General features: G+C 23.5%; 2 protein-coding genes across 2 annotated transcripts; both read right to left on the bottom strand.

The window, feature by feature from the left end:
- Positions 1-1,127: 1,127 nt before the first annotated feature.
- LOC145945595 (aminopeptidase N-like) lies at positions 1,128-10,879 on the bottom strand. The gene is made up of 12 exons (XM_083054653.1): positions 10,824-10,879; positions 10,449-10,553; positions 9,376-9,834; positions 8,465-8,648; positions 7,923-8,073; positions 7,536-7,614; positions 5,507-5,877; positions 4,073-4,362; positions 2,788-2,987; positions 1,664-2,029; positions 1,486-1,567; positions 1,128-1,250 (listed from the first exon to the last, which is right to left on the bottom strand). The coding sequence occupies exons 1-12, from the start codon at positions 10,877-10,879 to the stop codon at positions 1,128-1,130; spliced, it is 2,466 nt and encodes an 821-aa protein (XP_082910779.1).
- A 3,840-nt stretch (positions 10,880-14,719) lies between these two features.
- On the bottom strand, positions 14,720-24,880 carry LOC145945596 (aminopeptidase Q-like). The gene is made up of 6 exons (XM_083054654.1): positions 24,864-24,880; positions 23,414-23,878; positions 19,017-19,408; positions 18,187-18,505; positions 15,015-15,271; positions 14,720-14,739 (listed from the first exon to the last, which is right to left on the bottom strand). The coding sequence occupies exons 1-6, from the start codon at positions 24,878-24,880 to the stop codon at positions 14,720-14,722; spliced, it is 1,470 nt and encodes a 489-aa protein (XP_082910780.1).
- Between the last annotated feature and the right edge of the window lie 239 nt (positions 24,881-25,119).

A 25,119-nucleotide genomic window follows, 5' to 3' on the forward strand; every position in this document is an offset into this window, starting at 1 on the left:
GAAATTCTATTAAATTTATAAAACTGGATCCATAACCGGACTGTTAAATTATTTTCGGTTTACAGTTCTTTTGGGTATTTTTTTCTGTTTTTGCGCAAATGACGGAAATGTCATGATATCTGATAATTATTATTTAAATGTTCTGAAACGCATGTATCATCGCAATAATGATAGCTGTGAGGATATTATGATTCCCGTTTATATATATATATGTATATATATCATGAACAGGAATGTTTTAGAAAATACAAGTAGTGAAGAAAAAATATAACATAAGAAAACGAAATAGTTCACAAAGAAACAGTCTTTTGGAATATAGAAAAATTACAATAGAAAAAGTTTATTTATATAAAAGTAAAATTTTTGTGGCAATATTATTCAAACTTATTATATATTTAAAAAGATATAAAAGAATTTTATAGGAAATACAAAATAAACATGCATAAATATACATATTTAGACTTAAATTTATTATTACTTTACATCTCGTTATTATAACTTTTGTTATTTTACACTTTAAAATTATAAAAATTATTAATAAATAACATTATAAATGTGTTAACTATAAAATATTATCATAAAAATTAATATAAACAGTAATGTGTGTGTGTTAATATTAATATTATTTGTTACATTAAATGTATTAATTAAATATTAATAAGTTAACAAAATATTAATGTTTATAGCTTTATATAAATTAATTTTAATGTATAATATTTGCTTAATATATCTGCGTTTTAATATTTAATATATTTAATAGAGAATTATTTAAACAATATACATAATGTTATATATAGATACACATATATACTTATGTATATGTATGTATATGTATAATAAACATTGCGTAAATATAATGTTTAATTAAATATTAAAACGGAATAATATAAGAATCAAACAATAGAATTACAAACAATTAAACAATATTAATTGAATGTAATATTTAAAAATAATAAATAATGTATATATAAGTAATAAATATAAAAGATATAAATATATAAAAATATTATTTTAAATGTTTATACTGTATTATTCGATCCTCTATAATTTTTTATAAATTAGGCGAGTTACTTGAAATTGTTGGTGTATTTGCTGAAGTTAAACTTTTGACGATGTAGTAAGATGTATTAAAACTTTGCATACATATTTTCATAAAATTTCACCTGACTGAACAGCTTCATAGAACGTTCTCTTAACTTGTATTCAACACTCAAAGTAAATTGCTCATTACTCAATGCAAATATATGTATCTAAAATAAATTTTATTTTTTATTTAGGCAGTAATTTTATATAATTAGTTTATAAAAAGCAAGTGTGACAATTTTTCGAATTATTAACATAATTATATCAATGCATATGTAAGATATCTAAGGAAAAAAGAAAAAAAGTACATTATATACGATATGAAACATTTGAAACATTTTGATAAAAAATTAATAGCACAATAAAAAGTTTATAAATTTTTATTTTATTTATAAAATTTACCTGATCAAGTTGTCTCTCAGAATACGCATTGTTAATCAGTACAATTAATACTACTACATTCATGGTGACTATTGTATGAGGACTAAACAATATGTAGAGATTTTTAATTAACAATGTTTGATAATAAATTTTTAAGATTATAATATGCAATATATTTTTATAAAAAAAAGCTTATTACCTGACATACATATTTTTATAATGGTCCAATATTTCTCTAAGTATTGCGGTGCTCTTAGCATGTCTCGCAAGAGTAGAAAGAAAAATATTAATTGTTAAAGCATAAACTTTACGATGTGTTACTTCTTCTTGTATTTTACGTTCCTTATTCTTTATCATCAAAAAATGTATAAATGACGGTGTGAAAGCCTGCAGGTAATAAAGAATAAGTTCGGGATTTTCGGAACAACTAAAGTATTCCACTATTTTATGATCAGATATTTTTTTGTATATCTCAGTTGCTTTGTTGAAGAATATATTGCGCCATACAGTATCGTCCAATTTTAAACTATTACAATATGTCCATTTTTCCCATCCAAGCAAAATTCTACGACATACAGAATAGAAATATTTTAGTGTTTAAGGCTCCTGGGTTCTCGCCGCGGCCATGTTAGATTGACGTCAGAGACTCGCTTCGGGACATCTCCGCATTCAATGCAACATTCTTGAATAGAATTGCTTCGATTCGAATTGATAAAGATAGCAGATACATATTTTAAATCACAATTTGTCCTTAAAAAACTGACTTTTTTCAAATTGCAATAACTCAGCCAAAAATTATCGTATCGAGTTCCGCCAAAACGCATTTTAAAAAGAATAGTTCAAATTTTTACGTGCTTTTTATCCCATTGAGCTACGTCAACTGATTCATGCCGTGCAATTCAGGAAAGTAAACCTTTTATTCAGCAGTTTTGCAGATTCACATTCTATCATTTGTCATTGCTAAACTGATCATTCCACGTAATCGGCACTAAAATTTTCTCAAACTACAGACTTCAAGCTTCATTTTCATTTTTTAAACACCTCGATATCATAATTATTAGCTGAGTTATAAATTCTTGAACTTTGACAATTTTTTACTACTTTTCAAGTGTATCGTTTTTTTTTGGCCGAGTGTATATATGTATATATATATATATATTTTTTTATAATAAGTGGACATATTTTACTTATAATTATATACATACATTTATGCATGTATAATTATATATGGACTTTCTTCTTTGATAACATATATCATATACACTCTTAAAAAATTTAAAAAAAGGTTTTATACAAAAATATAATAATTAAATTAAAATTTACTTATAGTTTACAGGATTTTCTAGATGCAATTTCAATTGACTATTGGCCATTTCCATACATAAGGTATTATTCATAATGCAGCTCCATTTTGCAAGTTCCTGTTTTAAATATTTATCAACATCTTTTTTGGTGGGTGCCATTTGATCGTATATATTCTGTTCTATCTGTTTAAACAGGCTTTTTATTTTCCCTAATATTGTCTGCAATTTGATAATAAAAAATATTTTTCTATTAAATTATTTACAAAGACAAATATAATATACAAAATATTTCAGGTGAAATAGTAAATATTTTAAGAGTTTGTATTATTGATTATCCTGAGTAAAAGAATTCATATAAACATATACATTTATTATTCTTATACTGAAATATCTTAGCAAATTTATTGTATGCATTCTAATTTATTACAACAATTTTATTTTAGAGTATAATAAAACAGTTTTTTTCTTAAGAAATGTTCTGCGAATTAATCAATTTCTTAAATAATCGTTGTCCTAGTACTGTTTAAATATTCTTCTGAAAATATATCCTTTTATGTAATTCTTTTTTAAATATTAAGTCATTGCATGCATAACAACAAATAAAGATTTTAATTTTGTACAACAATATTATGTAATACACGCATTTGCAAATGAGATAATTATTATATTCTTTTAAAATTTAAAAAAACTCAGTTTTTGTCAAAAAATGTATTTGTAGAGTAATAAATAAGATTTCTGTGTTTAAAAACATACCACATTAATGTAATTATGCTATTCTTCTTATATATTTTTATATTTCAAACTTTTGATTTCATAGGTTTGTAATATATCTTTAAATTAAATTTTCTAATTTTAATTAATTTGTTTGTATTTTATGTTTTATGCTATATTATGCTAAGACGGTATATTTTTAATTAATTTTTTATATTTATTTTATTTACATATCGATTATTAAAGATAGTTTTAAATACTTACACATATAAATTTACTAATGCATATTTAGTTCATTGCATGTTACATGTCAGATTTTTAAGTATTTTATAATCTAATGAAAATTTTTAATTAACTTTATTTTTATAATTGATTTTTTTTTTTACAGACACTTAAAAATAATTTTGTTTATTATATACATAAATTTGTTAATGCACATTATATACCTAGTTTATTGCATTTCAAATATTAATGTAAGCAATAAATATTCAATTTTTTTTACTTTGAAATATTTTTAATAAATATCAAAAACTTATCAATGTTTTTGATCTCTCTAACATAATTTTATCGATAAACTTTATAACTGGCAATACCTTGAATACTTCTGGAAGGTCGTCTCGAGCATTTGAAAATGGAATAATATTCGACATATATTCCAGAGCTTTGAACATAGGATACCATGCTACATAATCCTTCTCTTGCCATAAGTAGCTCGAGAGTTCCCAAAATATGGAGAAATTAAGTTTTCTCTGTGTCACTAAATGGAATGCGTCATCGATGATTTGGGCACGATTCAGAACATGTATATTTGTATATTGTTCAGAATTCAAGTAACGCGCAATTATCATCCAATTTTCAGTATCATAGTTGACGCGATAATATCCTGTTATACGAGATATAAATTTTATTAATAATTATATAATAATAAATTTTATTAATAATAATATTGTTAAAAATAAATATATAGTATATTAAATATATTAAATATAATATAATAAATATAATAAATACATAATATAATAAATATAATATAAATTAATAAATTTTATTAATAATCATATAAATTTTATTGATAATTTTTGCCAATATATGTAATAAAAAATATTTTGAGTATACAGGGTGTCCGGTAATAGTCGCATCAACCGTCGTGTGCAGGTAGAGCTAGTTAAACCGAGTAGAAAAGTCCTCTACCATTTTGCGATATTCTCAATAATAAGAGAGATATTAATTAATAAAGATCAGCCAATTCGCGTGACGACGGCGAGAAGAGACAGCCCAGTTTTATGTCGTTACTAAGCATGCGGCGAAAAGAAACAGTATAATGTTACACGGTTGCTAAGCGCGCGATGAAGCGGGGAGGAGCGCTTTACAAAAGACAGTAACTCCATACGAGTAGCGCTAACTTTGGACCCCCGAGTGGGCTGTCTCTTTTCGCCGCACGCTTATCATCGCGCGAATTGGCTGATTTTCTTTAATTTATTTCTCTCTTATTATTGAGAATATCGCAAAATGGTAGAGGACTTTTCTACTCGGTTTAACTAGCTCTACCTGCACACGACGGTTGATGCGACTATTACCGGACACCCTGTATATGCTTTTTATTTTCTGATGTTTTAGGGCGTATAAATTGTATTAGAAATGGGGCGTATATGTATATATTTTATAGTAAATATAAAAGAAACTATATATTATATATATATATTATTAATTATAAAATAAATTTCTGTCGATAATTGAATAAAAGAATAGAGTTTTGAAAAATTGATTGATGTATTGAGAGAATTGTATAAATAAAAACTGATTATAACTAGAAAAATAATATTTATATGCAAAGTGTGTTTAATCATGAATTTTACAGAAATATTGCGAAATACTTTAAAAGAATAATATATTATTTATAATATGTGCAATATAAATTCAATTCTTATATAAGAATATAAGAAACAAAATAAATGAAAAGAATATATTTATTGCATAATAAAAGAGTAAGAGTATATATTAACTTTATGATTTAATTTAATACTTACCAATTTGTTGTAAGTTGACAATTATCCATCGCTTCCGATAAGTAAACTCGATTTCAATCTTTGGATATGACTGAGTTAAATAATAAATATTTGAAGCAGTTATGTTAAAGTTGATTGTTGATTCTTTAGTGAATGTCACAGGTATAAAATATGGTTTCTGATCTTTCTCGACCTGAACCTCTCTTGATATTTTCACGCGATCTCTAGAATAATAACGTGTGACATTTATCACGGGACAATGCTGTTGTATAGTCCAAATATTCATCATCTCTTTTAAGTCTAACTTGTACTCAGTAAAATTTAATTTATTTATGACAGTCTGCATAACATTCCATAGATCATTGGGATTCGCCGTAGCATGAGAAATTAATCTGCAAAATTTAAAATTGTGACAATTAATAATATCATACATCATTGATTTCAATTAGAAAATATAAAATTATGATAATAAATATACTAGTTTTAAAAAAATATTTTTTATAAATATTTTAAATCAGACAAAGTGTTTCTTATATAATTATGGATGCTGAAAACGATGCCGTAAGACAATTTTCATCAGTACGTCAGGTTTTCTAAATAATTGAGGTTTAATATGCAAAAAATGACTTTTTTGCGATATTTGAGATGTTATGTGAAAAAAGTTAACGATATCTAGAAATTCTTATCAGATTTCATGAATGTATTGTTCATTTTCTATATAATGCATTTTTTTATTTTGATAACTAATTTTTTAGTCATGTTAGAAAGGATTTAAATACAGAGTTCTGCTGAAATAGCAAATATTCCACCTATGATGAAGTCATATAATATATACTCATAATTTGTATTTTAGAATTATCGATACACATACATAGTGTTAACTTATTGAGAGATTCTATTGAAAGTATATTTATATGTATATAGTGTGTCTCATTTTAATTGTCCACCTTCAATTTTTCGAAACAAATGCATTTTCAAAATAATGTTCCAGACAAAAGTTGTATGATCTAGAGAAGAACAAATAATGATAAAATCAATTTTAGAGAAAAATATTTTTTTTTTTTTTTTTATTTTTCTCAGGAACATCTCTATATAAGAAATAGTTCCCAGCTTGAATCTTGCATAACATGGCTACTAAGTAAGATATGCGGAAATAAAAAAAATGCATTTTATAGAGGATGAACAACATATTCATAATTAAACTTTGCAAATAATGTTAACCAATTTTACAAAAAAAATCTTAAATATTGCATAAAGAGAATTTTTTATACAATAAATCTCAATTATTTTAAAAATCTGAAAGTGCTAGTAAAATTTGGTTTGCGACATCGTTTTCAGTATCCAACAATCTATAAAGAAAACACTGGTTTAAAATAATTTTTGGCTAGTGATTTTTATTTTCATTGATACAGCTAGCATAGCTGTAACATTGATTAATGTTGATTTTCACGAAAGTCAAGTGGTTTTAATCAGATTGTCAGTGATAAGTGTTGAAAAACTGTGATGAAGTAAAGAACGAAATAATTTTCTAACAATTTTTATACACACACATCGTACAAAAATAATCCACATTTTTTAAAAATAATTATGTATCAATAAATTACATAAAAATTATATTATCACTGTTGTGTGCGTGTGTGTGTAATTGTATTCCTTAAATTCATTATCTTATTTTTATCTTTTTTTTTATTATCGTATTTTTATATTAAATTTCTTATATTTAAAAAAGTTTAAAATATGCATTTAATTGTATATTAGTAAATATTTATGTATATGCGTTTTTTTATTACATTTATATCTGTTTTTCTTTATTTATTAATTAACAAAGTTAACTTTTAAATAATATTTAACCATTTTTTAATTTTTAATGTTTGTTACTTACGCAAGTTTGGATAGTCATTGAATACACTTCCATGTATGTCAGCACATGGTTTTTACTCTTTTTTAGAAAAAAATTTTTTAGGGATATGCTTTTGCTATTATTTTGTATTTACTTTCCTGTGTGTGCGTCTGTATATAATTATTATATTACAATATAAATATTACTTACTTGTTTAAATACATGTAAATACCCATCCAAAATGCGTCAGGTGGAATTACACTTTTTAGCATGCGCCAAATTGCGGCTCCTGAAATAAAAATATAAAGTATGTGTAATTACATATATAATATTCTGTTTAAATTAATAAATTACAATCCCCATCGTTCATAAATTTATAAACATGGCTAATATAGTAAGAAATAACTCATATTTAGAACTTTTTAATCTATTCTTAGATATTTATATAACCAGCTATTTAACTATTGTTAAATCATATTATTTACAAATTCTTTTTTATATTTGTATATTCGTAAATACATATATACATTTTATAGTGTATATACATACATATTATAGTCGAATTACATTATAATTCAAATATACATGCAAACATACCTATAAAATGACGAAAAGGAGAAAGTGAATTAATTTTAAATATATAGTTCGAATATTCCTTATAATTGTTTATAGCAAATGGATATAAATAATAAGACTCATGTCGAATTTGAACTACGAACAAGTCCATCATCCGAGAATCTGGAAATGTCTGCAGACAGAAAAAGAAGCTTGGATTAACAATATGAATTAATATAATGCAATTATTTCTAAAACAAAAAACTTTACTATTTTATATTAGATAATTTAAAGTAATTTAATAGTATTTTTACGAGTAATATGTGTAATTTTTTTTATTTGGAGTAAAAAATTAAATATATATGTGCAAGATTTATTTAAATTATAATAACATAATTTACATATACTTGTTAACTGTTCTATTAACATTTTTTTAAATAGTTAAGATGGTGTAAGAAATTTTAAAAAATATATATGTATAGGAATGTTCTCTACTTTTAACAAATGACAATTTCAATATTTTCTATACTGACATGATATCAAACGAAATATTTTTATAATTAGTTTAAGAAGTGTAAAACAACCTTGTCGAGAATGTGTGATTCGAGGAACATAATGAAACCTTTGTTTAACCACCAGTAATATCGACATGACGGATTGAAAAAATCACCAAACCAATGATGTATTATATCATAAGCTATTGAACGCATTATTTTAGTTTTAAACTCAACAGGATGTAATTCTTCATTGTAGATAATTTCTATCTCACTGAAAATTGTACGTAAATGAATGCGTTTATGTCGAAACTTTTTGTTCTAATTGCTTAGTTTGCTTATATAAAAATTAAATATGATGTATATTTATTAAAAGAATATATATAGTTCAAATTTATTATAGGAATTTTATATATACATAGTTCAAATAATATAAAAAAGAAACAGATTTTAATACATATAAATTGATTAATATATAAATAAAAGAAAAAATTAATTTAAAATAGAAACTTTCTTATTAATTTTGACTTCTTTTTTTACTTTTCCACTCATACAATGAATGCAATTATAAGAAAATAAACACATGTCTTTAGCATTAATCCAAATCAACGATAATTTAAATTCTTAATTTGATACAATAAGTAAAATATCACTGAATATTAAATGTCTATATGTATCAAATGGCTCTTACGTGATATATGTGTAAGTTTTTTGTAATTTTACTATAGTATTTTACATAGGTTACCATCATTTATTGAAATAACTTATATAAATTATTTTAAGTATTAATATAAGCATATATTTCTAAAATTTGAGAAATTCAGACTAAATAAACTCAGTTAAATGCTGTAATACACATATATCTCTACTTAAATAATCAAAAAGTCAAAAAATATATGTAGAAAAATTCATGTTTGGAATTTTTAAATTTTGAAAGCTAAAAATAATATTATATTTTAATAAACTATAATTATAATTTTTTTTTTAAATAAAGATATTACTTGTAAAGAACCAGTCCACAAGTCTGCCTGATTTTGTACTCGAAATTCGGAATAGCCACATAATCTATTTTCGGAACTCTTTTCAAAAACATCTTCCAATGATTCTTTTCCAAATACATAGTTACATTTCCAGCAACATCTTGCGCCAATTTCACGTGGGGTATCAATTGCGATCTGCTCCAGATATTGATCACATTCTCCGTGGAATTAAGAACTCGTTGCAGATCGGACACTACAATTCCTACATCGTTTACAGAAATTTTAGGTGTCATGTGGAACTGTGTACGCATCATGGAATTATTTATAGGTTTGTATCCTTGTATCGGCATATTCGATAAAGCGTTGAATTCTATATTGTGTTCTACTGTGATGTTAAAAGTGGCTCTTAATTTCGGATCGTCCCAACACGGAAATAATTGTCGAGCATTTCTGGGTTGGATTAAAGTTGCGAATAACCACCTAAATTTTAAAGACAAATGCTTTAAATTAGATAACGACAAATTTTCATCAGTTGTTGTATAAAAATATTAAAGATTACAGAATATACCAGAACAATTTATAAATAATGTTTACAAAATATATTATTTGGCATATCCAGTGTTGTGCTTAAATGATTTTAAAATTAGCTAAATAAAGATAAGATAAAAATATGTAAATTTAACTTAGATAAAATAAAAATGATTTTGTTTTCAAATATATCTGAATAAACGATAAAATATTTAGATAAAATATAAAATATGTAGATATAAGATAAAATTATATGGCGATTCATCTAGATAACTTCCAAATAATATTATTTTTTAAGCGTTATGTAAATACAGTTAAAAAAAATGTAAATTATAAAAGGGATATAAAAATATATTCTTATTTTTATTTGTAAGTTTTCTACGCTTACTGCTTAAGTTCTACTACTTAAGTATTTTTATGTGATATAAACATTATTCTAGATAAATTAGTAAACATAACACATTTTTGTTCACGCACGCACACACACACACACACACACACACACACACACACACACACACATATTAGCTTACATTTAATATATATTATTCTTATTATTTACTTACCCTTTATCTCCATTTTCTTTTATATAGTTAGTTCGCAAAAGCTGACGAGTTAATAAGACTTCATATTTTATGTACAGAGTGTAAACTCCACAATCTAAGTTATTTCTAGGCGATAAATGTTCAGCAAAATTGAAATTTACGAAATCCTTAGGATAAGTATATTTATAGCTTGGAATATATTTTATTCCATTAATCGACTTCAACTCCACTTGCATTATATACATGTATTTCGAAATATGTATAGTTATGTTTGATGTTGCGCAACTAATATAAAAAGTGGCATTTAACTCGCCACGAAGCATGTTTCCGTAAATCAGTATTATGTTCAAGTTATAATGAATCGGTAATATACAGGTCGTTTTCGATAAATGGTACTTTGCGTTGTGGCACTTAATTTTTGCGTTTTCATTGGCAAAATTGGCCGTTGCCATTACAATAATATATAATAATACATATAATGACCATTTTAGAAACATCATGTAGGTTTCGTTTCAGATATCTGAAAAAAAAATTCTTTACTAATAATAAGAGTAATTAAACAGAAAACAAAAATAAGGAACAAGTTAAAGAAAAGAATATGCAGAACGTCGACGTCTTGTGAAAAAAGGATAATACATAAAAATGATTATAGCAACATTTAGAAAGAAATACACAATTTATTTAAATATGTAATTGATCAATTTTTCGAAGAATAACTTTTATAAACAGTGCAGTTTATATACTATAACTACGCACTTTGTGCTAAAAATTGTTGTTTCCTATTAATTTAATTTCTACAACATGAAGCAAATTGATAGGTAAAAGCTATTTAAATTCCTCGTTTTATTAAGAGTTCGATGCAAATAAAAATTAACTTTCTCTTCGAACTAAATTATCGATATATTATCTATATATTATCGTAACAAATTATTAAGTACTAATTCTTTTTGCGATTTTATTAAGACTTTCTCATTTCCTTCCGTGCAAATAAAATTACGAAACGAGGAGTACATGTATTTTGTTTAACAAAATATTATTTATTAACAATGTAATGAACGCAATGTTTGTATTTTTATATAAATAAATTATTAAAATTCTGTATAACCGTTAAATTATGATTAAATTTAAATATTGTATAATATTCGATTTTGACAATCAAATTTTTTTACTTCCAATTTTCAATGGACTAACCAATGCTTGATTAATTTATAGTACATATATAAAACAAAAAATTGTAGTAAATAGAATTAATTGAAAAACAATAATATATATAATATATTATTTATATACTGAAACTGAATAAATGATAAATTAAAATCACCAATAAATGTAATATGATTTTAACTTGTAATATCGAATATTAAATTAACGTTATCAGTTATAGTTTTAGCATTATAGCTATATTGTTTGTATTTCTGATTTTCAAATTGAAAAATCTATAAAAAATGTTCATTTTACAAGCTTATTTTTAAAAAATTACAAGATTATATTTTTTTGTTTTCTTATTATGTTTTAATTTAATTATTTTTCTGTGCCTTGTGTATTTTATAATATTATATAAATCAATTCAATTAAAAAATAACAAAATTTTTTTTTATAAATATTAAAATCAGAAGTATATAATGTTAAGTTTTGCACAAAAATGTATAAAATAATATCTCATCTAATAACTAAATTTTTCCGTTATAATTTCATGTATGCTTATCAATATGTTATTATCATCAGAATTATATGTGTCACTTATAAGTCATGTTTACAGTAAAGAAACGGATAACAAAGAATTAGCTGTTGCAAAATTAAACTTAATTCAAATTTTGTCGTTATAAATTTTATGAGCAAATCAAACTAAACTTTTATTTTCTATTAGCATTTATAGTTTTATAAACGGTTTTATTTTTAGAAGAATTAATATCCAATATATATTTGTTTCTTTCTTCATATTTATGACATATTTAATTTAACATAATGTTACAAAACACATTAACTCTCGATATTCATTAGAGATAAAATGAACTGAACAAAAGGCATACACAATTTGTTGTTAATTTTAATTTGTTATAGGATAAAATGATTTAAAATATGTTGTTACAACACCTAAATGTTGTTAACTATATATTATGCAGAGAATAAAGATAATTGTTGAAAAAGAAAACGAACATTTTTTCTTAGAAACTAAATAAACTATTTTTAAGTATATCTTCTATATACATAGTTTTATATACATTTATTTTGAAAGAAATATCTAAATATTCTGTAGTTGACTTACCTGTTTGTTGAATCACAAACGTTATTTTAGCCAAAAGTGCGTCGCTCTATCTTGATTTCACTTCTTCAAAGGATTGTCGGAGACTGACAACGTTTGAGATATGATAACATATGAAATACATAAGATGTCATGTAAATAAATCTACAAGGTTACACGTAACAAGAGTCTCATTTGATTGTACTAGATCAATAGGAATCAAGATATGATTAAACAGTTTCCAAAAAATACTTTGACTTTAACATTTAAGATTAAATGACTTTTCTCGAAATAAAGCATTCGAAAAATTAAATCAAAAAATTGTATATTCTATACACATTAAGAAATGTATTATTTAATTTTTGTTCTACTAATTTTTGTACAAGTATAACGTTTCACATTTTTCTATTTTTACCTTTTTCTTTTTTATATATTTTATATCTTTTATATTCTTTAAGAAACTTTTTAACTGTACTAAATTTATAATAAAACACATTCTCATTTTGATGTGATTTTGATAAAATAAAACCTGCTGTTTAATGATATATACGATTAGCAAATACAAATGGAACAGAAGTGCCTTAATAAATATGAGTGGGCAGAAAAAAATACAAAATAATTAGTTTTAAAAAGCACAATCTTGTGAAATAAAAAAAATTTTTAATAAAGAAATTTTGTATATGCATAAAAAATAAAACATAAATTCACGACAATATTATTCACCTATGTTATACATTTAAGATAATATAAAAAAATTTCTTATATAATACAGAATAAACATACAAAAATACATATTTTTATCATAAACATATTATCGCATTTAATTTCATAAATATAATGTTCATTACAGATTTTTACAAATTTAAATATAATTGATATATAAAATTTTAAATATATTAACAATAAAATTGTAATTATTATAAAAATTAATATAAACTAGCAATGCTAAAATTAACATTAATTACTATATTATTGTTAATATTATGTAAATGTATTAATTAAATATAAATTATAAACTATATCAAAATATTTACGTATATATATATATATATATATATATATATATATACAATATATATATAAAATTTAATATTTTATATTTAATTAATATATCTGTGTTTTAATATTTACTAGTTATATAAACAATGTATATTATGCATAAAAATAATTCAATGTTTACATAAATATTGAAATAAAAAATTATAACAGTCAATTTAACATTTAAGATATTAAAAATATAATTATAAACAATGAAGAAAATAATTGAAGTTAATATATAAGTATAAAATAATATTGTATAATAAGTAAATATAACTATATAAATATATATATAATATATATATGTATATAATATATATGTATATAATATATATAAATATATAAAATATTAATGTATAACTTTATTTTTATAATTTCTTATACTTTATTTTCATACTTTATTTTATACTTTTATTTAATATATTTGGAAACTTCATAATTGGTGTTATATATAGTAACATAGTGTTACAGTAAACATAATGACATAGTGTTTGCAGTTTTATTAATTTGTGTAGTTGTTGCAATTTTATTCTATCGATAATTTTGTTATATTTAATATATTTAATATTCGACGTACAGTTGAACTAATTGAGCTATTTGAGCTAGTTATAGTTTGCTTTACCATAGTTGTTGGATTGTTTGATCAAATTTTGAAGAAATGTCTGCTGCTCTTTGAGCTCACTCATACGTTTTACAGACTTCTTTTCAATATATGAATAAAATTGTGGCATATATTTCAGCGCGAATGTATATATCTGAAATAGTTTTATTTTAATTTTCATTTATTATTAATTAATAATTACATAATTGATCATAAAATATCGATACATACATTCATACACAAGCCATGTAAGAGAGAAAGAGAAAAATATCGTATATATTACATGCAATATATGATATGTGATACATTTCAATGAAATATAAATATTACAGTGAAAATTTTACTAACTTTATAAATAAACTTTTAACTTTGTAATTAAATTAATAACTTTTTGAGTGAAATTTATAAAATTTACCTCGTTAATTTGATCCCTAGAATACACATTATTAATAATCACACATAATGTTGCATTCCCACTGACTTGGCTATAAAAATGAAACAAATAGATTTATAATTAATACATACATATTAATAAACTTTAATTATTATGAGCAATATGTTTTATAAAGAAGATGTATGCGTATATGTATGCGTTATTACCTTAATGTTATTAAATTATTAAAATTTGTTAATATTTTTCTAAGTATTTTAGTGTTTTTAGTATGTTTCGCAAGAGTAAAGAAAAAAATTTTAGCATTAATTTTACGCTGTTTCTCTTGTATTATTTGTTGCGTTTCATTTGCACTATTCAAGAACGAATCCCTTTCAAAGGCCGGTAAAGCCAACTGCAGATAATAAAAAATAATTTGGGAACTGTCGGTGCAAGTAAGAAATTCGAACATTTTATAATCAGATGTTTTCAAGTATATATTAGTTGCGTCCTTCCATACTTTGCGCCACACAGTATAGTTCGCTGTTTTTAAACCATTACAATATGTCCATTTTTGCCATTCAGACTGTATTCTATGATATATAAAAAAAGAAATATTTTAATTTTTGACGTATCATTTATCGATATCTAGCATACAGTTTTTAATAAATATTCAAGAAAAAATATATTTTTTTTCTCTTGATAATTATATAATCTCTATCCAGTATTCATAAACAATATTAAGAAAAACAATGGAAAAATAATTAGCAAAATAATACTAGTTTATAACCAAAAATGATGTAAACTAGACAAAATGTTTTTTATAGATTTTTGAATGCTGAAAACGATGCAGCAAACCAAACACTAATACATTAAATATCTAAAATAATTGAGGTTTATTATGCAAAAAATGGCTTTTTTGTCATATTAAATATTTTTGTAAAAAAAGATTAACATTATCTGAAAAGATTAAATATCATGAATATATTGTTTATCTCCTATAAAAACATTTTTTTTAAATTTCAATACCTTACTTTTTAGCAATGTTACGGAAGATTAAAAGGAACTACTTCTCATATGTGGAGATCCTCCTAAGAAGAAGATGCTCAGCAAAATTAAATTTAAATTTTTCCTAACACGACTAAAAAGTAATCAAAATAAAAAGAAATGCATTTTATAGGGGATGAACAATACATTCATGACAAGTAATCAGAATTTCAAGATAAAGTTAATCCTTTTCACAAAAGATTTCTCAAATATCGCGAAAAGGCCATTTTTTGCATATTAAATCTCAACTATTTCGGAAACCTGACGTACTAATGAAAATTGGCTTGCAGTATCGTTTCTAGCATCCAAAAATCTATAAAAAACACCTTGTCTGGTTTAAAATAATAAACATTTTTTTTGTAAACTAGAGTAATTTATATATACATATTTTTTAGAGAGAATAAAATTTAAAGAAATCTGAAAATAAGTTGCTGATATAGAATAATGTGTAAACATAAATATGATTACATATAGGCAATCTCTCTTTGAATTTCTTCGAGTTTTATTTTATCTTAAAAAACAATGCAAAAATTATTCTCTTTTTGTTTTGCTTTTTTTTTTATTTTTAATTATACATATTATTTGTCTTGTATATACAGAGCAGAACCGACAGAAACTGAACAAGTAAAAAGAGACATTTATGAAAATATTTTATATATAATTTTAAACATATATTTATATTTAATTATACATGCACTTTTTTTTTAGTAATGTATCAAATATGCGCACATAATGTTCAGAAAAGTGTCTACACAAAAATGTAACAATTAAAAAAAAACTTACTTATATTTTTCACGATTATTTAAATACAATTCCAATTGATGTTTGGCCATTTCAAAACATAAGAAATTATCGACAATACATGCCCATTTTGAGAGTACTAGTTTTAAATAATTATGTAGATCGTCATCGATAGAAAGTACCGCTTGATCGTACATATCCATTTTTACTTGATTAAACAGACTTTTTACTTTTAATAATACTTCCTGCAATTTGGTGAAAAATATATTTCTATTATATTATTTACAAAGATAAATATGATATATTTATTTACTAAAAAAACTTTATTTTAGTAAGTAATTAGAACATGCTCCGAGAATTAATTAATCTCTTGAATAATATCAATATAATTTTTCCAGTACCGGCTATAAATACATGAATTCTTGGAATGTAAATTATTATTTTTTAAATATTAGATCGTTGTATACAAAACGATTCAAATATTTTGTGAAAAGAATTCAAACTTTAGTAGAAAGATGTGATATATTAACACATTTGTGTTTATTGAGAGACTTATCATGTATATCACATTAAATTTTTTTAAAACTCTTCATTATAAAATTTGTATAGATTTTAGATATCTGTCAAAAATATTTTTATGTAAAAGAACCATTTTTACTTTTACACGTTTACATAAATTTATACAAATTCAAGCTTTAATCAAACTTTTATCTGATATATAAATTATTAATTAAATTCAGTAATATACACTGGTCAAAAAAATTATCGCACACGTAATTAATATCAAAATTTAGCATAAATTCAAATAAGCGTATCTCCGCGAAAAATTGTCGTATTTCAAAAATTTAAGTGTATAGTAAAAAAAACACGATGGGCAAAATCCGACAAGAAATCTCCCCGTAGTGCCCATCGGATAATGCTAATGTTGGCGGTAATTGAATACATAGGCAAAAATGCATAGGTAACTTTGATACCCCGTAACTTCGCGAAAAGAAATCGTACGGTATTCAATTTTTTTTTTAATTTGTAGAGAAAAGTCCATATTTTACGATAGTTATGATGATATTTGCGAAAAAAATTTATTACACCCCGTAGAGTTTGTCAAACTATGCAATTTTTGAAAAAAAAAACACGTTCTTACTTTTAAAGGGTTAGAGGGAGGGGGAAAGGATAAAATCAAAATCGAACGAAAGTTCCTTAAAGTAGAGACTTTACCCTTTAAAACAAAAAAAAATTTTTGATATACGACAATTTTTCGCGGAGATGCGCTTGTTTGAATTTATGCTAAATTTGATATTAATTACGTGTTGCGATAACTTCTTTGACCAGTGTATTTAAATTTATTTTTAAGATGCAAAAGTTTATATAAGAATAACAGCAGTAAAACAAAATAAAAACAAAAATTTATACTACAAAATAGAGTTTAAAATAAAAATAGTGAAATTATATTAATATTGTGGTTGAAAGATTCTTAAAAGAGAGAATAAAATTATGTATGCATATGTATATGTATTGAATATTATACATATATAAAGTATTGTTAGCATATAATTAATTATTTCTTTAACAATCTAATATCTTATTTTCTAAGAAATGATGTCAGATTTATGTTTTAAAATTGTTTTATGCATTGACCCTTACTTTCTAATATATTTTTCGATAATCGTTATCCAACAATTTAATAATAATAATAATAATAATAATCAATATATAATAATACTTTGGCTGATAATCATAAATTGCCAATACCTTTAGCTCAATGGGAAGTTTATCTGGAGTACTTGAAAATGCAAATATATGCGATGTGTATTCAAGAACTTTGATCATAGGATACCATGCTACAAAATCATTCTCTTGTGTTAAATAGCTCGTGAGTTCCCAGAATATGGAGAAATTAAGTTTTCTTTCTTTTGCTAAATGAAATGCATCATCGATGATTTGCGCCCGATTAAGAACATGTATATTTGTATATTCTTCAGAATTCAAGTAACGAACAATTTTTCGCCAATTTTCGAGATCATAGTTGACGCGATAGTATCCTATATATTATTCAACAAATAAATTTCATTGTTAAATATTTTAAATACATATATAAATAAAAAATAATTTAAATGTATATATGTATTTTATATTCTTATTTTTAAACATGTACAAACTGTCATGAGAAATTTGGCGCATATTTATAGTAAATATAGTAAAAATTTCTTATATATTATGTTTTAAGTTATAAAATTATTTTATACCGATAATTGAATCTATAAAAACTTGTTATGAATGTACATGTTATAAATAATTGAGCAAAAGTATAGAGTAAGAGTATAAAGTATAGAGAATTATTGTACTAAAACTTATTTAACTAAAACTTATTTTAGTTAAATAAATAATATTTACATGCAAATTTTGTATTTAATTAGAAATTTTATGGAAATGTTGCGGAATACATTAAAAGAATATTATTGTTTTTATAATAGGTAATTAAAATATGATTTTAATTCTTATAAAAAAATATAAGAACAAAAATATATGAAAAATTTATGTTTTAATATTTACCAGATTGTTGTATGTTGACAATGATCCATTCACTTTCATTGAGATGCAGAATTTCCAACTCTGATTTTGATTGTGTTAAATACTCATTAGTATTCGGTAAAGTTACATTAAAAACGATGTTCGTTTCCGAAGTATAGGTCACAGGTATAAAATATGGTTCTTGATTTAATTTTTCGCCAAACTCTTTCGATATTTTCGCGATACCCCTAGAATAATCTCGTACCACATTTATCACAGGACAGTACGTTTGTAAAGACCAAATATCCATCATCTGTTTTACATTTAGTTTGTATGTTGTAAGACTGTATTGTATATAAGTCGTGGATTTATCCAAGATATTCTGCATAAGATTCCACAGATCGTCAGTGCTTCCCGAATCCAAATAAGTAATTCTGTAAACATTGACATTGCGGCAATTAATAATATACGTATATAAATGCCGTCATTTTTTGACGCAACGTGAGATAAAAATATAGACAAACGTTATAATAAGAGGTTTCAATTTTTTTATATATGTAAAATAAAATTTTTATATATGTTGAAATTACTTATTGTTAGTTTATACCCCAAAATTATTTTAAACCAGATAAAGTGTTTCTTATAAATTTTTGGATGCTAAAAATGATACCGCAAACCAAATATCACTAATACATTAAATTCTCAAATTCTAAAATAATGGAGATTTAATGTGTAAAAATAAAATTTTTTGTAATATTTTGAAATTTTTTATAAAAAAAATTAATGTTGTTAGAAAAGTCTAATCAAATATAACGAATGTATTGTTCATTCCTATAAAAAGCATTTTTTTTTTATTTCAATATTTTTCTTTTTAACCATATGTTATGAATCATTAAAGCTGGGAACTACTTCTCATATTATGCCGATACTCCTTAAAAAAAAGGGTTTTTTGGAAAACAATTATTTTTTCCAAAATTGATTTTAACATTATTTGTCCTCCTTTAGATCCCACAACTTGTCCGGTTTAAAAGTATAAAAAAAAATTTTTTGTAAACTAGGTGTTATTATATTTGTCTACATATGAACCTCGTTGCATTAAAAATTGCAAACTCAATTGAAATTACAAAGTAACATACATTACATTGACAGCACATTGAAAACAATGTATATAGGGCAGGCCCCGTATAAATTACATATTACTTCAAAGTATTAAAATAAACATTATATGTAATTCTGCAGCATCTTATTATTTATTTAAAATAAACTAAAAAATTTGTATTTGAACAAAACACAAATTGTGTTGCTTTGATATATATTCCATTGATTAAATTTTCCTAAATTTTTTTCCAAAATTAAGTATCAATAAATAATGCGAATAACTATTATGCCCACTTTAATTTCATTTCTTAAACTATTTATTTTAATTTTTTTATTACCGTATTTTAGTATTTAATTTGTTATATTTGAAAGCGGAATATATGGTTGCATATTTATGTATATGAATTTTTATTATAATTATTCAAACCTCTATTTTTCTTAATAATTATTTTGAGAAATTTAATTTTTTAATAGTATTTACAAATAATTTATTATTCTAATTTTTGTTAAATAGTTGGATACTTATGAAATACAAACTTTCTCTACTTAGCATATGTTTATTATTTCATTTTAAATAGTTTGTTACGGATATATTTTTTATCTTACTTTGTATTTACTTTTATGTAAGTGGATATATTATATTTTAATATTTACTAATATATATATATATATATATATATATATATACATAATTATTATAAAGTAAATATTACTTACTTTGTATTTAAATACGATTTAATACTGTCCCAAAATACATTATGGGGAAGTACACATCTTAGCATGTTCCATACAAGGGCCCCTATAATAAATGTATAAAATATATTTAATTATATATACATATATGTATACCTATATACATATATATATATACTTTAAATTTAAAGTATGTTAATAAATTGGTGGTAATATCTAATAATAGTAAAAACAAACTATTTTTAAATTTAAACAATTTTTTGTTACAACAGAATTTAGTAAAATTTATTTAATCTGTAGTTAGATATTTACATTTTGCAATTTATAAACTATTGTTTAATCATAGTTATAAATTTTTATACATATTCATATTCATACACTACTGCTCAAATGTATTTGCCCATCTAGGTAACTTGTGTTTAAATGACTATAAATAAATAATGAAACATTTATTTATGATAATCTGAAATTTTAAGACCAAAATTTCGAGTTTATCTAGTTCACTCTATAGTAACTCTATAGGACACAGATTGGGCGATTGAGAGAGCAATACCATAACTTTCAATATGCGTTTAAAATTTCATTTTCCAACATAACAATGATTTCAAATACACATTAAATCTGTGCTCAATATTTTTGAAGCAACTGGAAAGTCAACGCATATTGAAAGTTATGGTATGGCTCTCTCAAAATATTCACAGAAACTTTAGAAAAATTAATAAGAAGACTGTCGATGTGAAATTGTCATTTAGCGAAATTTTCATAAAAATTAGAGCGGACACATAGACGAATCCAAATTTAAATTTCTCGTATATTTTGGTATTAAAATTTCAGATTATCATAAATAAATGTTTTTTTATTTATTTATAGTCATTCAAACACAAGTTATCTAGGTGGGCAAATACTTTTAAGCGATAGTGTATATGTGTATATACATATATAGTGTATATACATTATATGTGCTTACATTTTATAATATGTATATTTAAATAAACATGCATTCATACCTGTAATCGGAGAATGAGGAAAAAACAAATTCAATTTAATTATATTTCCTCCAATTTCAGTGTTTAGATGATGAGATTCATGTTGAATTTGGACTATGAATAAATCCATTATCCGGGAATCTGGAAACGACTACAAACATATTTGTTTAATCGAATATATATATATATATACATATGTGTAGAAGAAGATTGCATTAACGATACGAATGCATAATATATGCAATTATTTGCTATATATTTTAATGATAACTTTGCTATTTTATATCATATAATATTGAATAATTTTATATTTTTAAATTTACTATTGATGTGTAACTATTTAACATAAAAAAATATTACTAAAATTATTCACAAAATATACATATATTCTTGCACAAAGTATTCTTAAATTATAACATTATTTAAATATACTTGTTATTTGCTTTATAATGTTTTTCTCAAAGAGTTAAGATATTGTAAGAAATTGGAAAAAAATATATATATGTATATCGGCATTTCTTCTATTTCTAACGAAAAGTCAGACAATTAGAGAAATTTGCTTGTCATGATATAAAAATATTATCTTATAATTAGTACTAAAAACCAACCTGGTCGAGGATATATGTACGGAGGAACAAAATAAAACCTTCGTTTAACCACCAGTGAGATAGACACGACGGATTAAAGAGATTAGCAATCCATTTATATGTTATATCATGAGCTATCGAGCACATTATTACAATTTTAGTCACAGCAGGATATAATTCTTCATTGTAAATAATATCAGCTTCACTGAAAATTATTAGTAAATATTGCGGTTATGTTAAAAATTCATATTATAATATTGATAGAGTATACTTAAAAATTTAATAAAAAATTAAACGTAAAATTTAAATAAAAATTAAATACGTTCCACATATGTTAGAGAAAAATAGTTCAAGTATTGACTAACAAAAACAGAATTTTAATGAACATAAGAATTAATTAATTGAAATTTATTAAACTAAAAAATTTAACTTTAATAAAGATTTATCGAATATATTATGTTAATATTATAGGTTAATTTTTTTTTTTATATAACTATGTGCATCTCTCCTTATCTCTCTTTTTCAAAAATACAAGATTTTTTATCGAATATTCTCCATATTTTTTTTTTTATGTGATAAAATTAATTTTCTAATAATTCTTTGATTATAATGAAAATAAAAAAGATATAGATACATCATACTTATACAATAAGCTGAATGATAAGGATATAAACATATTTTATTAACATTAAAATTTAAAATTGCAAAATAAATTAACAATTTTTTTAAATTCTTGAGTTAATATAATAATAACAATAAAGTTTTTTGAATGTATAAATGTGATTCTCACGAATGATATAATTTTTCAAGATTCTGTCACGTTATTATATAGTCCTTTTACTATATTATACATATGTCTTTATTAATTAAAATCAATAATTGAATTTATGTCAATATGACTTATATATTTTCGAATCGAATATAATTTCCTCTAAATGTTAAAATAACCAGATAAATTCTAATAATAAAAGTAGAAAAATACATGTCTTTGAATTATTTTAGACTTGGAAAGCCATAAAATATATATATTTCAATGAATTTTAATTATAATTATTATCTCGAATGTATGTATTACTTGTAAAAAACTAGTCCCGTAGTCTGAAATATTTTATTTTCGAAATTCTGAATAGCGACATAATCCACTTTCGGCGCGCTTTTCAAAAACTTCCAATTCTGTTCTATAAACAGAGTCACATTTCTAATGGTATATCGCGCGAATCTCATGTGGGGTACCAAGTCCGATCTGCACCACATATTTATCCCAGACTTCATCGAATAAAAAGCTCGGTACACATCGGGCATCATTATAATAATTGTTACATCGTTTGGAGGCATTAGAGACGTCGTTTGGAAATGCGTAATTATCATCGTCCATTCAACCGTAAGTTCATAATCTAGAAAACCTATCGGCATATTCGATAGAACTTTGTATCTTATATCATGTTGCACAGAAATGCTAAAGGTGGCACTTAATTCCGGTTCGTCCCAACATGGAAATAATTGTCGGCCTCTTCCGTATCGGATTAACGTAGCAGCGAACCTAATAAATTTTAATGACAAATTTTCAACAATTGTTGGAATATAAATTGCAATAAAGCTACATCAAATAAATGACAAATTTGAAACTATAATTCTTTGTCAACGATTTACGTTAAACATTCACACAAATTTAACATTGTTTCATATCGTAAATTAAAAATTTTAAGTAGTATTTGGTACAATTTACAATATCGGTATACTAAATTGTACCCATAAGTTTTTAAATTGTATCTCTAACAATAAAATTAAAAAATTGTAACAAAAATGAAGTTTTATTTTCTGCAAAAGTTTTCAATCTGAAACAAACCATATCTATCAGAATGTCATAGTTGTAATCATAAATTCTCTTCGAAAATTTAACAAAAATACTTTTTGTATCACACAAAAATAAATAAATAAATATATAAATATTATCTCAATATAATTGCAATATAAAATTTGATAATATTTTCTTCAGTTATCCATTTAATTATAAAGAAAAATACTAATGCCTAAGTTAAAAAATTAATAAATAAATTGTACAAGTACGGATATAAAAAAAAATTAGTGGTACGTTTCACCGAACTTCCATTGCTTTGTCACATTTGTGAATAAAAAAATAATCTTAAAACATTTTGCCAATTTTTCAGGAATAAATGAGATGAAAAAATGCTTTAATAATTAGTTTGATTGTTTATCTTTTTCAATGTGCCAGCTTAGGCACGAGATGCCGAATATTACATGAAAATCACACAATAAATTTAAAAAAATTAATTTATAAACGGATTTCTTGAAAAGGAAAACAAACATTGTGTCATTCAAATGAGACTAGCTGCGATACAACAACGTTAATACCTTAAACTATTTCAATCCTGTTAAAAAAATACAGTAGAGATACGATTTAACGAACGGTACGATTTAATATATGTATCTACATATTGTATATACACATATATATATATATATAAAATAGCTCATTTTTTAAATACATCTTAATATTTACTTACTCTTGATCTCCTTCCATGTTTGTGTACCAACTTTGCAAAAACTGTTGAAATATTAAAATTTCAAATTTTGCATACAGAATATAAAGTCCATACGCCATGTTATTTTCAGGTAAGAATCGTTTGCCGAATTTAAGAATGACAATTTCATCTTCAGGATAATATAAATCTGGCGTGTAGATTATTTCACTGTTAACCGACTTTAACATCATAGATTTTAATCTGATATATTTTGATGTACTTAAAATTATGTTTTGTA

This window comes from Prenolepis imparis, unplaced genomic scaffold (genome assembly GCF_030444845.1).
Source record: "Prenolepis imparis isolate NDT839.2.m4 unplaced genomic scaffold, iyPreImpa1.0 SCAF_14, whole genome shotgun sequence".
In the NCBI taxonomy this organism is placed as follows: Eukaryota; Metazoa; Arthropoda; class Insecta; order Hymenoptera; family Formicidae; genus Prenolepis; species Prenolepis imparis.